The sequence below is a fragment of the Brachyhypopomus gauderio genome, chromosome 2 (assembly GCF_052324685.1).
Source record: "Brachyhypopomus gauderio isolate BG-103 chromosome 2, BGAUD_0.2, whole genome shotgun sequence".
Lineage (NCBI taxonomy): Eukaryota > Metazoa > Chordata > Actinopteri > Gymnotiformes > Hypopomidae > Brachyhypopomus > Brachyhypopomus gauderio.
This window is the reverse complement of record NC_135212.1, coordinates 22,104,239-22,119,266: the sequence shown is the minus strand read 5'-3', so window position 1 is coordinate 22,119,266 and position 15,028 is coordinate 22,104,239. Positions and strand designations below refer to the sequence as shown.

At 45.3% G+C, this 15,028-nt stretch overlaps 1 protein-coding gene across 1 annotated transcript in view; it reads right to left on the bottom strand.

The window, feature by feature from the left end:
• Nucleotides 1-15,028, bottom strand: part of LOC143493033 (RNA polymerase II elongation factor ELL2) — a 30,923-nt gene that overhangs the window by 10,137 nt on the left and 5,758 nt on the right. Inside the window, exons 3-4 of the mRNA XM_076991131.1 lie at nucleotides 3,240-3,367; nucleotides 2,116-2,279 (exon numbers count right to left, since the gene is read on the bottom strand). Coding sequence (XP_076847246.1) covers nucleotides 2,116-2,279; nucleotides 3,240-3,367 — 292 coding nt within the window. The remainder of the gene's footprint in view (nucleotides 1-2,115; nucleotides 2,280-3,239; nucleotides 3,368-15,028) is intronic.

Sequence of the window (15,028 nt, the reverse complement as noted above, 5' to 3'; positions counted from 1 at the left end):
AAACTGCAAACACTACTCCAATGTCTTAAGTATCTTTCGGACATCTCATCAAGTTGAAGCCATGAACCAACTTTAGAAAAAAATGCACAAACATCATTACGGTGCTATACATGTTAAATGGAATAGAACGCCACTGCAGGACATGCAGGAACACTACAGGACATGCTAGAGCCACACCTCTGCGGGCCGTCTACCACACCTCTGCGGGCCCTCTACCACACCTCTGCGGGCCCTCTACCACACTTTCTGCTGCCTCATGATTGAGCATGGCAAAAAGACACTGCACCTTTAAAGGAGCAGAGAAACCCTACCAGTGCTAAGGAATCACCTACAAGAGCTAGCATGTCCTGAAACAGGAGTGTACATGGTAACTCCACCGCCTAATCGAGAAACACAATGTCTCCCTTGATATTTTCCTTCATTTATTATTTTTACTTATGCATTACACTTTGTGTTCATAATTAATCTGTGTTCAGTATTAAATAAAGAGTTCATGTTGTAGCTGTGTGTGTGAGAGGGCCTTTTGTTCCAGCCTTTGCAAGGGTGTGTGCCCAGGTAAACCATTGACCTTCAGTGTGCCAGAACTGAGGTATCAAAGATCAACACCCCCAGAAAGAAGCAGCATAGCATCTGTTTGTAACTGGGCAGAAACGTAAATGAAGTAGTGACTAATTGTGAAGTCTCATTTGATTCTGATGACCAATGACAACACCTACGTTAAGACCTTTTAAAAAGTTGATGTGAGAAGTGGCCTTCTTTGGAGATGGTTTATACTGAATAGACATAGGTTTCCTGGCCATGAGGGCTAAATCTTACCTAAGAATTTTTGTATTTCTTATTCAAGGCTAAAGAACACTAATATCAACACCATTTATTCAAGATGTTAGCAAATAAGGAAGAGAGATCTGGATTCCTTACAATGCCTAAAGTGGTCAGTCTAAGCAAAAACCATCCTAACAAGCAAACATTCGAAATGAATACAAAAAATAAACTCTGTGCATCCAACAAAATGGAGTTTAACCCTTCAATGGAGGAGTCCGTTTAAATCACTGCTACATGAACAGTTTTGCTGACAACCTGCATTGCATGGTCCTCTCAACACAGAACTCTGACCCTGCAGAATCGTGTTCTTTTAGACCACTGCAGTGTATACTAGTGGTTCAGCATTCAGTATACTTCTGGTCTAGTGTCCCTGTACACTGACAGCTGGGTGCAAACAGCACCCACAGTAAATGAGCTATAAAATGTTTGATGCACTATCGCACACCTCTCGGTCTGCAAGGAGACAGCCTTAAAGACAACAGAGGCCTCTATAATCAAGCCTGCTCAGGAACGCCTGCCATACATGTTAAAATAACCTTGTTCCAAGATCTATGATCACAAAAGCTGCATTTAGAAACTCCTTGAAGATAAGCCTGGCATTACATCACCACAAAAACACAGCAAGCCACCACCTTGGGATCCTCCACTTAACGGTCAAGTTCGCAAGGCTTTTATTTCTGCACGAGCAGGACCGTAGTATGAAAAACCACTACGGTGCTCAACAAAGCGGTGACGCTTGCATGGTCAGCTCATTCGGGCCCTGCTTTGATTACAAGTTCTGCTTTGTATCCATTCAACAAGGGCAAAGGAGTCCTGAAACAGCCCTGAACGTTGCTTGTATAATCATCTGTTAAGAAGTTACATTAAAACTAACATGCTGATCTTCTTCACTCCCCAACAGCACGTTCCAACACACAAGGCTGATGACAAAATCTTTTCCCTTTCAACCTCCTCGGGGGGACTGGTGAACTTCACTTCAGAGAGGACTGCCATGTATAATTCAGTGTTTCTACAGATGGAAACCTAATTGATTCCCAGCCATGGTAATTAAAATCCTGAGCTCAGCTTCTCCGGCCCAGCGTGACACTTGTTAGTGCACACGTCCGGCAACCTCGGTCGTGTTAGTGGAGCATGTTTCTGGCTACGGTCTGGGTGGAGGACAGGAGAGAGAGACGAGAAGATCCCACCACACCACTCACTCCAGCAAGGGACCCTTAATCAGTGACCAACCAAACCACAATACTGGACAGTGTTAGTGTGTGTGTTTGTGTGGGTCTGGGGACCAGTTCATACTCGGATGCGTGGCCCCGGGTTTGATCTCAATAGCTGAACGGCTCCAGATGTCTTTCTCCACTTGGGACATTCGCTCACGGGTCATCTGATAGGAGTCATCTGTGGCACACACTGTGATCTTGTCCTGAATACTGCCCTGGCCCTCCAGGTGGTCCCTGCCATCCCTGCGGTGAAGAAAACAGTAGAAATAGTTTTGTAAAGGATTTTTACAGTAACTAGACCAAGGCTTCTAATAATTCTGGCAATAATATCTTGAAAAAGCTACTCAAAACCTGAGGTACATTTAAAAAAAAAAAAAAATAAAAAAAAAAAAAAAATAAAAAAAGGTTTTTGCTGCGTCATCTAGATGGTGACAAGCAATACGATCTCTATGAATTGCAATTTTCAGAATATGGCACACACCTTGTTGATAAATCAGTCAAAAGCAATGGCATTATGAGTGGGCCTGAATCCCAAACGTGTGCTAGAACAGGAGACTTCTGCCTCTGCTCCCATCTCTCACGCTTTCCCCCCTTTTCACCACATGCACTGAAGGCACAGTTGGGCCTATTGTGCACAGTTCAACCAGAAAGGCAGTGACTAATTTACGACTAATGCCCACAACCGGTTTGCTGGAATTGCTTTGCATCCTCCTTTCCCCACAAACCTATGTGCAGCTATTCTTTCTGTGAAACAAGTCAAGTATTGTAGAGCTCACAAGCCTCCTTTGAGGTTCAGAACCAACTGATTTGTGTTGTTTGGCCTGGGGGAGGGGAAAGGGGAAAAAAACAACAACAACAAACAACAAAAAACAAAAAAACTACACCCAGAATATTATGACCACAAACTCATAGGATCAACAAATGATGGGTCACTGGCTAAAGCATCCACACCCTAATGTAATTTGAAATGGAGTAGCTTCCTAAACCCATCATGAACCTCACAGAAAAAAAAATCCTTGAAGATGACATGGGTTTTGAAAAATGTTTGGTTTTTATAAAAAGCGATAAATTGCAATTAGACCACATGGGCCACAACTGTCCTCACAGCTGTTCAAATGCCATATCAGTTACTTACTTAGTTACTGACTATCACAAATGGGCTCAAAATGATTTTGAGTCAAGTTGGCGATCAGCATTTCTTACCCTGAGACATACTGGTGAATGCAGTCAAAGCTGGCTTGAGGTTTGTCTTTGCTGTCGCTGGACAGGTAGAAGGAAAACACGCGAAAAGCATCGGCTGGGTCGGCTGTGGCGGCAGGAATCTTGATGTACTGTAAGAAGGGACAGAGCCCACAGCAGTCAGAAACACACACCAGCTACATCTCATGAGCTTGAAACTGAAATCAAACGCACTCTGCCGCCCTGCTGCACATCAAATATTTTTAAAAATCAGTTTCAGGCAGGCCTGATAGGATGACACAGGATGACTGCAATCCTACGACCAGGTTAGAAAAAGTAATTAGAAAGCAAAAGCTGCTCACCAGGAAAGCGTTAACATTTGTTCATGAGCAGTCCTGGCAGCTTAACTTTTAACTGTCCTATTATCCTCAAATATACTACTACACGATTCGTCCTTGGGGTCAATTTGACCCCAGGGATATTTGACTCTAGAAAATGATTTACAGAATATTGTTGACCACATTTTTGGGACAGGCAAAGGGCCGGCGCCACAGGGGGGGTGGGGGTGGGGGGCAAAAGGGGGCGTGGCCCCCTCAGGCGATGTGTCCCATCCCCTCAATGTAAATAAAAAGACCCATTTATTTTACTTATTTTATTTATCGCTACACGGCGCCCCCTCACCCGCCCGGCACCCCCCTGGTCAACAACTTACGTTCGCCACCCCCCCCCTTCGGTCAACAACTTACGTTCCCCCCCTCGGTCAACAATTTACGTTCCCCCCCCCACCCCCAGGCAATGTGCCCCGCCCCCTCAATGTAAATAATAAGACCCATTTATTTTACAACAATCACTACACGGTGCCCCCTCGGCCCCCCCTCGGTCAACAACTTACGTTGCCCTCCCCCCCCCCCCACCCCCAGGTGATGTGTCCCGCCCCCTCAATGTAAATAATAAGACCCATTTATTTTACAATAATCGCTACACAGCGCCCCCTCACCCGCTCGGCCCCCCCCTGGTCAACAACTTACGTTCACCCCCCCCCCCTCGGTCAACAACTTACGTTCCACTCCCCTCCTCCCCCACGGTCAACAACTTACATTGCGTCCCCCGGGTCAACCATTTACATTCGCCACTCCGAAATTTTCTGACGCCCCCCCACTGTATATGTCCTGACACCGGCCCTGGACAGGCACTTTATTTGTTGAATACATATATAACCCCTTGAAAATCTGTGAGTTGACCTGTCCTCTAGCACCACCATCAAGCCAAACTTTTAAATTAGAATGAATTTATCTTGAATTTTTCATACAAAACTGTTAAAACAGCTTGGGGTCAAATTGACCCCTGAGGACCACCGATGGGTGCAATATGTGTTCAGCACATTGAAAAAAAATCATCATGAAAATTTTATGTTTTATCACTTGTCCCCATCAAATTAGGAAATGTCATGAAATATGAAGTAAAAGAAAAAAAGTCAACTACTATTTTTTGAATGATAAACATTGAATGGGGTCAAATTGACCCCAAGGACGATAGGAGGGTTAAGTGCCGCTTTACTACAGACCCGTCAGTCATAAAACCCCCCCAAGCCTGTAGTTCACATTTCCTCCTCCTGACATGATGTCTTCTCTTGTTTAACGTGAGCATTTATGTAGAGAGAAGGCCCTTGCGAGCCACACTTCCTTTCAAGGTGGAGCCACGCCTCCTTATGAGAAAAAGCCACGCCTCCTTATGAGATGGAGCCACGCCTCCCTACGAGAGGGGCGAGTCTCACCTTGAGAGCACCCTGCTCACGCTCATCGTCCAGTAATCACACTCATTACCCTAACGTGCATGAGAGGAACGTGCTGTTCCAAAAGCCACTTTCCCGCAGGGCATTCTGCACTTGCTATTTCTGACTTAATAGTGATCTTTTAAAGAAAGCACATCATATACAGTAAAGATCATTGTGTGCAGGTGGGTTATTTGGGGTCAGGTTGTCTTGAGAGTTTAAGGAAGAACTACTTGCACATTATAACACTATAATACACAGTCAACAAATGAACTAGAAGGAAGAGAACAAGGCTTCCTAAACAAGGGCACAAAGGAGAACCCATGACACGCACGCACGCACGCACTCAGCTGGCAAAGAAAATCAAACTTTTGACTAAATTGTAGAATCAACATTTGTTAAAGTCAGGCTGTGCTGGCAGTATGGATCCCTCTCAGTCTGGTGGGGCTCAGTGGCGGCTGCAGTGCTGGGCTGGGCCTCAATTCAGCTCTGTCACTACAGCACTTCCTTATTGCACAGAAGCGTGATCCTTATTTTGAATGAACTCCCATCAAATTTTAGCTCATTAAATTCAAGCAGAGTCTGTAATTTGCAGAGGTGTACAGATTCAAGGTCAAAAAGTAAAAGCTCTTCCATACATACATTTTATATATATATATATATATATATATATATATATGTGTGTGTGTGTGTTATCACCCAGCTGGAACTAAACCTTGGATGGGACGTTCCGAGCTGAACTACTCACACACATGCAGCTACTCTCCACGGGAGCATGAATGGCTGCTCCTCTTTCACCAGTCAGCCAAGCATGCACACACCTTTAATTAACTCTACCATCGTGTGGTTTGCCATTTAAAGGTGACTACCAGAACAGGGAAGAAAAAAAACTATTTACAAACCTGTAGTTTGTCATACAGTCGCAGCACAAAAACAAGAACAGCTTTGGCACTGAATTCAATTATACTATACGGTCACAAAAGATCAAAAAACTTATAAAGAAATGAGTTGATAATTGGGAGTAGAAGGTATGAAGACAGTGTATCTGTGCCCACTTAAACCAATTGGGCAACATACTTTTAGCCAACTTGTCTGTCAGCCAGTCACTTTAGGCTGGTTTATATTGGAAGAGTTAACATATCGTCAGGGCTTCCCAGAAACAATGCAATCCTTTATTTCTCACACGCGCAGGCTACTGAAGCAACAGCAGGAGCTCAGTGAGGACAGAGAGCTACCTGACTTGTAGGATCTTGACTTGGTCTTTGAGGGAATTGCCCGAGGCAGCAGGAGGGACTCGGCCCACGGTGGTGCGACCCACTGTCTCCAGAAGGCACTCCACACCAGAATAACCCAGCAGTACCTGCATCTATAGTGAACTGCAGAGGAACTTCACGAGAACGATCGAGCAAACATCTCCCTGGACGCTCCCTCCAGAGAACACTTCGACACAAACTGCTGAAGTGCAGAACTGTTACACTGCTGTGAAGCAAAAACATGGGTGCTTTGTACTGGGTAATGTGAGACTCTTTTTAAGCTGATCTAGAATCAGTTGTTCCATGCTTGAGAGTTCAGGGGTGGAACTAAAGAACTGACTCAGGATCAGTGTGAAATGTCTTCTTTTAACAGAATATGATAGCCTGGGCTGCATTCTCTCCACAGCTCCTGAACAATAAAATTCTCGATAAAAAACCTACTTCCACAATCAAAGAGCAATTATATTCTTAAAGAGAAGTCCTAGAAACCTACTTTCACTAATATGAAAAAAGAAAGCCAATTCAACTCATTAGGCAACAGGTATTGCGGCGTCCTTAAAAACACTGGTCCCTTTAAACAGCTTCAAATGGCAACTCAGTAGGGACATTGACAGACGCTTTAGTCTACGAGTTGGCCTAGATTTGCAGAAAAACACGACACACAGCACACCCTAAGCCTCCAGAGCTCCAGAAGGCTTTGCTGTTTTTCTTTTGTTGGAGGTGATGACACAAAAGTAAAAAGGTTGATCAATGTGCTCAGTGACTAAGAAATCTGGTGTTTAGATTTCTGTTACAAGCCAAGCAATACTGCAACTCTGTACATATTTCCTCTTCATTTTTTAAATCCCACTGTCAGTCACTGTGCCATTGGGCATTTGTTAAAATCTGACAGTGTTTTTGCAGATAACTGGTCTTCAAGAACACATCTACAGTGCCTGCCTTCCCATGCTCTAAGACACACACATACACACTTTAAACTGGAAAGGCTTCTGTGCTGAAGGGGTATATTTTGTTGAAATTATTAAATGGTCCTCATTAAAAGATCAAAGGCGGCTCCATGCGTGGACCAGGGATTGGCCTGCTCCTGCGCTCCCTATGAAGGATCTTGTGCTGGTATTCAGAGAACGCCTCAGCCAACTGCTCTTGAATTTGAAGGCAGGACTCTGACCTTTCATGGCAAATGCTGTGAGGGCCTGAACATTTCACCACCTACTGCATAAAACATAAGTGGCACTAAACCAATGAAAATGGCTTTGATTTGGCATCTGGCATCCGCCAGTTGCGGATCATTTTGTATGTGTTAGTCACTGTATAACGCTGGCAAAATAATATTCTCTTCATGTGAAAATTTCAATCAAAATGGTTAAAAATGGTTTAAAACATTTCTATCCACAGACATGATGTTGAATGCATAACTGATAAAAAAATCCCATGTAGAATAATTTACACTTTGAAAATAAAACAAAAACTGCAGTTCCCACATGTCATATTTTTGGTATGGCCATCCATGGCTGTTTAAAAAAAATTTAACTATTCTTCTACCTACTCTGTTTGTTGATATGGTTTGCATCTGAACTCTTCCAGTTTTCTAGTGTCATATCGCAGTTTAAGACAAGAAATGGCAACCCCTCCATAAAGCTCCAGAAAAGCTCCAAGCAGTATTAGGAGTAGTAAGAATCAGGGCAGACAGTGGGCCTCAACACAACCTCTTCAGCTCACTCCAGAGCAGGACTGATGTCAGGGATTAGCTCCCAGGCTCAGTGGTAACCAGAGAGAGGAGCGAGAAGGGAGAGGGAGGGAGAGGGAGGGTGGGAGAGACGCCAAGGGCAGATGTGGAGAGCAGGACTCAGGCTGTCACAAATGCCCAGTCATGCAGCACAGCCATAAGCAGCCGTGTGGAGTCAATAACAGCACTTCAACACCCCCCAGCCCTGCAATCTCTCTCTCTCTCTCTCACACACACACACACACACACACACACACACACACACACACACACACACACACACACACACACACACACACACACACACACACACACACACACACAGCTCAACAGCTTCCACCATGGGTACCCAGCCCCCTCGTCCCTCAACCTCTTCCAGCACACACCCACATACCCATTAGCTCTCTCTGTAGCATGCACATGCACGCATGAACGCGCACACACACACACACACACACACTTTTTTTTAATAAGCCACTCAATGCAACAGTGGGCTAATATTGGTGATTACTGATATTGGATGGTTTCAACAGCATAGCACATTCCAACACCCACACAGATGTCCTCCTCTTGCTTATTTGGTGTTTATATTTAAAAATTAAATTAAAGAGCAGTGATCATGGTGAGTATCTAGGGGGCTCATTATGGAATAAAGTTGTTGAAGCAGCAACTGTCTTCAGTCAATTTACAAGCAACAAGTCAAATGAGGAGACTCAGAGAAGTAGGTCACAGTCACATGACATCACTCAAACTCCACCTCACAGGAGGCCCCAATAAGTTATTTACGCTCATAACCCTGCCCCCACACCAACCCTCTTCCATCACACCCCCATTTATGCAGTTTTTTTGGAACCAACTCCAAATCCTGCACCCCCAGTTTAATGATGCATTTGTAAGTTACCCTCCCACCCCTCCCCACACGCACCACCACCACCACGCACACTTCACATTCTAATTCTAATCAATGTCACTCAGGTCAGTCCACTACGGGACACTCTCCCCCAGAGTTTCTCCTGCCATCTTCACAAACATATGCCATTTAACACATTGGTTCCCAGCTTCAATCTCAAGGGGGGAGGAAAAAAAAAACCTCACAACACACTCAAGCTTTTCAGATTCCCAACGGAAATCAAAGATTTAGAGCCCATAATGCATGCTGGCTTCTCAAAGCGCGGACTGGTGCCAAAAGAGTGGGAATACAACAGTGGTAAACGGGTGGCTGGGAGGTGTGACATATTTCCACTAGGCTTGTGTCTGCTATCTGAACTGAGCAGATCACAAAAACTGACACAGTTCAGAGTCAGGGATGAACGTGAAAACCAGGCCATGTGTAGAGATGCAGAGATAGGAAACAGAAGTTTGAAGGTTCAGTTTATAGACTACGACGGTTTCTCCAAAACAACACAAAGATGAATGCAAACTGGCAGAACAGCTAGTATTTTGAACACTTATGGCTGGTGTCCCAGATATGCATTAGACCAGTCTTGGATTAAACTACATTTCAAATGGCAAATCATCATTTATTATTATTATTATTATCGTTGTAATACTTCAATGCCTGCAGAACACGCAGGCATGGACTGACATTCATAGTGACTTGGCATGTTTTACAGACAACTGGCAGAAAACATGATGTCAGGTGGAGAGATTTAGATAGCTCTGAGGTACAGGGAGGTACCGCTCATTGGCCTGTGCACTGTACATCTCTGTATGTAAATCTCAGCTCAGTGGCTGCAACTGCGGTGAACCCTTCAGATAAAGGAGCCAATATGGTAACACTTGACAAGAGGATGGATTGTCCACGGTGGATGGATTGTCTACATTGTCTACAGTGACAAAGACAGCTTTAACTTTTCCCCTGTAACAGAAATGCTCAGAAGACGTGCAGCAAGTGAGATGTTTGGGCCTAGTATCAACAAGGACACACACACACACACACACACAAACATACACAAATACTTGGGCTGCCCCTTGGCAGCCAGTGACATTGGTTGCCCGTGTGACTGCAGCGAAGTGGCGTCAGATTGACAGACCTCACCACGTCGTCGTTCTAAGCAGCAGTGGCGCGAGGGAGTGGAGCAGCAGACAAAGCCTCCCTCTGTGGAGCCAACCCTGGCCACATCTGCCGCACTCAGCCCTGGGTGTTTGGAGATGTCAAATACTTTTGGCCTGTTGTAAGGCGTGAACTGGACTGGAACCGCTTTGGCGGAGGTGTGTTGGGGGGGGGGGGGGGGGGGGTTGCCCATTAGAAAGGGAGACAAAGGAGACGTTCGGCAGCCGCTGCAAGAAAATGAATCCTTCAGATTTCAACGCATGCTAAAAAAAAAACTGCTTATGCACGGGCTAAACGTTCTGGACGTTGGGTTCGGGGGTGATTGTGCACAGCAGATGACACCTTCAGCCAGTTCTTAAAAGTGTAAAAGTGCACGTCTGCTTGGAACAGAAATGAGAAGATGGTGTGTTTTTTCAGGTGCTGTTTTAGTGAGTTGCTGTATGCTCGGATACAGAGGCAAGAGGGAGAGCCAGCCAGCCCTCTGCCTTGGCCTGGGTATTTCAAACCAGGGCATCGAAACCAACACACATCCACCAGATTCATCTCGGTACGCCTGGCCCCTCATGTGCAGATATTCGGTCTTTTGGTACAGGCCCATGCACTTCCAGGTCAGGAGTGGGTGTGGACCTGGTTAGGAAGGAACATGCAGGCTCTACTCTCTGCTCTCTGGCACGGGTCAGTTATCTCAAAGGCTGGTGTTTACACAGGCTATGTCCACTCCGGCTGCTGGGCGCTATTGTTCCGTCCTCACATCGTCACGGCTCCTCGGAAGCCACGGTCCACCTTTTGTCGGAGCGGGTGCATGCAATGGCACAGAGACGCCTGGATTATTCATGACCTGCAGGGGCGTGTGCCCTGTTTGGGGGGGTGGGGTGTCTGGGGGCTGGGGGAGGGGCCCCATGGCATCCTTACCACCCCCCAACCCCCAAATAAAACCGACAGTAAACCACTCATCCAAGGGAAGACAGCGAGGTGGCATTGTGTGTGTGTGTGTGTGTGTGTGTGTGTGTGTGTGTGTGTGTGTGTGTGTGAGAGAGAGAGAGAGAGAGAGAGAGAGAGATGGGGGCAGGGAGACTAAAACAGTGCTAGAGACACAGTGCTGCTACTATCTCTCTGCATTAAAGAAAATACTTCATCCAAAATGCAAATGTATTAAACTAGTAGGGGTAGTAAGCATAGTTCTTATAATGCTAGCCTGCTACAATTACCCTTCATCCAGCATAAGCAACATTAGCATTTTTAAGTCAAACATTATTGTAAAATGTCGCTAGACGTCAGGTGTGTGGTGGAGATGATCCACGCCCCAACACTCCTGTCATCAGAGGATCCCACAGCAGCTCAAACTCAAAAGTGTGGAAGTGCTAACAAGTGGCATTTGGAGTGAAGGGGCAGTTAAACATCCACGCAGACAGCACATGCTAACACGCAGGACCAGATTCGCTTGCGTCTCCCCTCACCGTTACACTGTTTAGCATATGATCAATGAGCCTGCTGCCAGACCACGGCTGGGAGAGCGAACCCGTCCCTTCTCCCGCCGTTAAATCACTTCATGGTTCAGGGGGAGCTCGGATGTTGGTAACATTTAAATGGGACGGTATGGGGGGGGTGGATGTGGTTGTCTGTTGAGGCCTGGATGGGGTGGGCTCGGGGGAATGGAGGCGGGGTATTTGGTGGGGTGTTTGGAGATGGGGAATGTGGTGGTTGACTGCCTCAACCACTGAGTTCCTGCCTGGGATGCCAAGCTAAATCTGCCCCTGTCTCCTCCCTAGCACCTGAGGGCTAATCTGTCAAGCTCAGTAAGCTCTGGGTGACCCAGCTCGATGTGTGTGTGTGTGTGTGTGTGTGTGTGTGTGTGTGTGTGGTGCTCCATCTATGTCGTGGACGAAGACAGAGCACCATGCACAAAGCCTTCGTATGCCTCCCGTTCTGAGCACAGCCAGAAGCCAGCCATCCTCTCTCCCATTAGTTACTATAGAGACAGTAATGAGGAAATTAAACAGTAGCAGGTCTAAGCATTAGGCTACAGGAGCACACATTTCCTACACATCCTCTCTCTGGATTTACATTATTCCTTATCATTATATAAGTTTATCACCATAATTTTACACATATAAATTGTAAAAAATAAAATAAAATAGCAGCTATACAACATACACTTCCATCACTTCAATCTAAAGATTGTTATTATTGTTGTCTTTAGTGTTGGACTATGTAAATTCACAAAGACAGGAGGTTAAATATGACTTCCAAAGCATTGAGCTACATAACAAGCCATGATTAGTTTCAGAGGAATAGAAATGCCCCCAGCCAACCCCTTGGGAAGCACCCCACATTTCCAACCTTTTTTTTTAATTTTCCGAGTCTGCAACAGCTAGCTATTTGTATGAAGACACACAGATGCTGAGGGGAAAAGGGACTTTCCATTGTATTTAATTGCTATATATTTATGCATGATACTGCTTCTTTGAAATAAATTTGGTCTTTAAAATGTAACGGTACAGTAAAACTGAGAAAGAAAACATGCATGCGTGTCAAGAACATTTAGAAAGCCAAGTGGCCCTAAAGGTTTCTTGAGCCAAGCAGTACGGTTCACAACATATCTGTCAAGAAACACCATTAGATGTGTCCAGGGCTGATTCAGGACCTGTGACATATCATCAAAAAGCACCAAGCACAGTTAATCAAAAGGTATCTGCCTTGGTGAGGCACTGTTTCCATGGCGAAGTTTATTTACTGGAGCACGACATTTCCTGCCCACCTTCGAGTTTCTGAAGCGGTCGGAGGAAAAACATCTGTAAACATCCGGTTATGACAGCTATCAAACAATGAGGTACAGGAATAACCCCATAAAAGGAGAATTTTTGATTTGCCAACATACTGGCTCACAAGAGAGTTAATCCAAAATTTGCTGACTGCTAGTTTCACAGAAGACTGAAAAAACTTGGTGTCCATGAGCTACAACAATGCACTCTACAGGGACCAAACCATGATGCCCCATGGAATCAGGAAATCAGCACTTTTATGCCTTTAGTCATGCCACCAAGGTTAGCAGCTTCCAGCCCAGAAGGGGATTTGTCTGCACGATGATAAACAAGTGGAAACAACAGAAGGATGTTGGAAAATAAAAATGGTTTGAATATCAACCATGCTGTGCTTCAGGCTATTATTGTCATCTGTACCTTTGTAAAGACAAGATCGGTACCTAATCTATGTATGTCCCACAACTGGTCTTAAAAGAAACAAAACAACCCAACACACACGCGCACACGCGCGCACACACAGACACACACACACACACACACACACACACACACGGATGCATGAGCGGGAGCCCATGATCTTCCTTTCATAGTTACATCCACTGTGTATTTCTTCTCTATACCATGAGTTGGACTAGTGAACATCACTGTGTGCCACACAACACACACCTGTGCACAAGTCTCACACACACAATCTTCACTCATCAACCATCATAGTATCAAAGACAATATAACACATACCAGGCTGATGAAGCAACTCCATGGTACATTAACAAGCTTGAATAAAGCTGTAGCTACACAAAAGCATTGCATGGAGATCACGCAAAACATCACAGCATTTGCCTTTTCACGCCTTCCTGTCAAGCGTCAGATCCAACTAGCCCTTAAAATCCACTCATTTCAAAAATGAGCAGAGAGAAGGAGGAGATGCTGTCTGTAGGCAGCTCAGAAGAGATGACTTTGAAATACCAAACAGCAGAAAGCATCGTCCGTCAAAACACTGGGCCTGTAGCCCACAGACAGGAACCCCAAAGCTCAGCAGATCACATCTGGATGAATGGGGCGACGTGTGTCCATTCATTCACACGTGGAACTGCACCCCCTCTACAGCCCTGCTTTGGGGGGGGGGGGGGGGGGGGGGGGGGGGGGGGGCACCACACTCTACTATACATTCCTCTCATTGTCATTCTAATTGGCTTTCCCTACCCAGAAAAAGAAAAAAAGTCTCTCTCTCTCTCTCTCTCTCTCTCTCGCACACACACACACACACACACACACACACACACACACACACACACACACACACACACACACACACACACACACACACACACACACACACACACACACACACACACGAGTGCATCACGCACACAGACACGCACTGCTGTGGCCGGGGTTGGGCTGCTGCATGTGAGATGGAAGCCCTTCTGACTCCCAGGGTGAACTAAGACAATGACAACAAGAGACACAGAAGGGTGGGGGTACTGAACCCTCACACACACTCTCCATGAGAACTTTTCAGCAAGGAATGCTCCCTACCCCACCTCCCTCCAGCAGCAAGCACCCAGCACACATGCTCAAATATCTCGTGCAATTCTGGAAAAAAAATACATGAAACTACACTATGGACTCAGATAATCAAACCGTTACCTGTGCACATTTGGTGTATTGTTAACCAGCACGGACCTGGCTGAAACTCTAGACAACCACAACTCACTACATGTTTGCTCATCTCAAGCAATTTTAGGCTCAGAAACTGGGAGAAATTCACACTACAGTAGGTAGAAAGCAGACGCTGTCAGCTAATGGCAGAAAGTGAACAGCAGCAACAATGCTTTTTGTTAAAAAAAAACACTAAAACCTGAATTCATCTGAATTAACTGCAGTGCTATAAATAGCATAACCAGTCCTCCTGATTACAAACCAAACAGCTTTAAGTAAAAGCATGTTTGATTAAACAAAGCAATGTGATAGTACAGTGCTGATTTGTGCAATGCTCAAGGTCCTTGTTCCATGATGAAATGCTAATGCATATCTATATCTTGTCTAAAACTACATTTAGGTCAGTAATTAATGGATGACACAGCCCCTTTCAATTATTTGCACATTAGGCAAAGCGAGGTGAAAGTTCCATTTATTTTTCCAAGGGAAACAGAAGACTGTGTGAGACGTTTTCTCAAGCGCTGACCCAGTGAAGCAGCACTACCTGTAAAAGACTGCTTTTCTGGGACCAAAACTAAATGGGCAC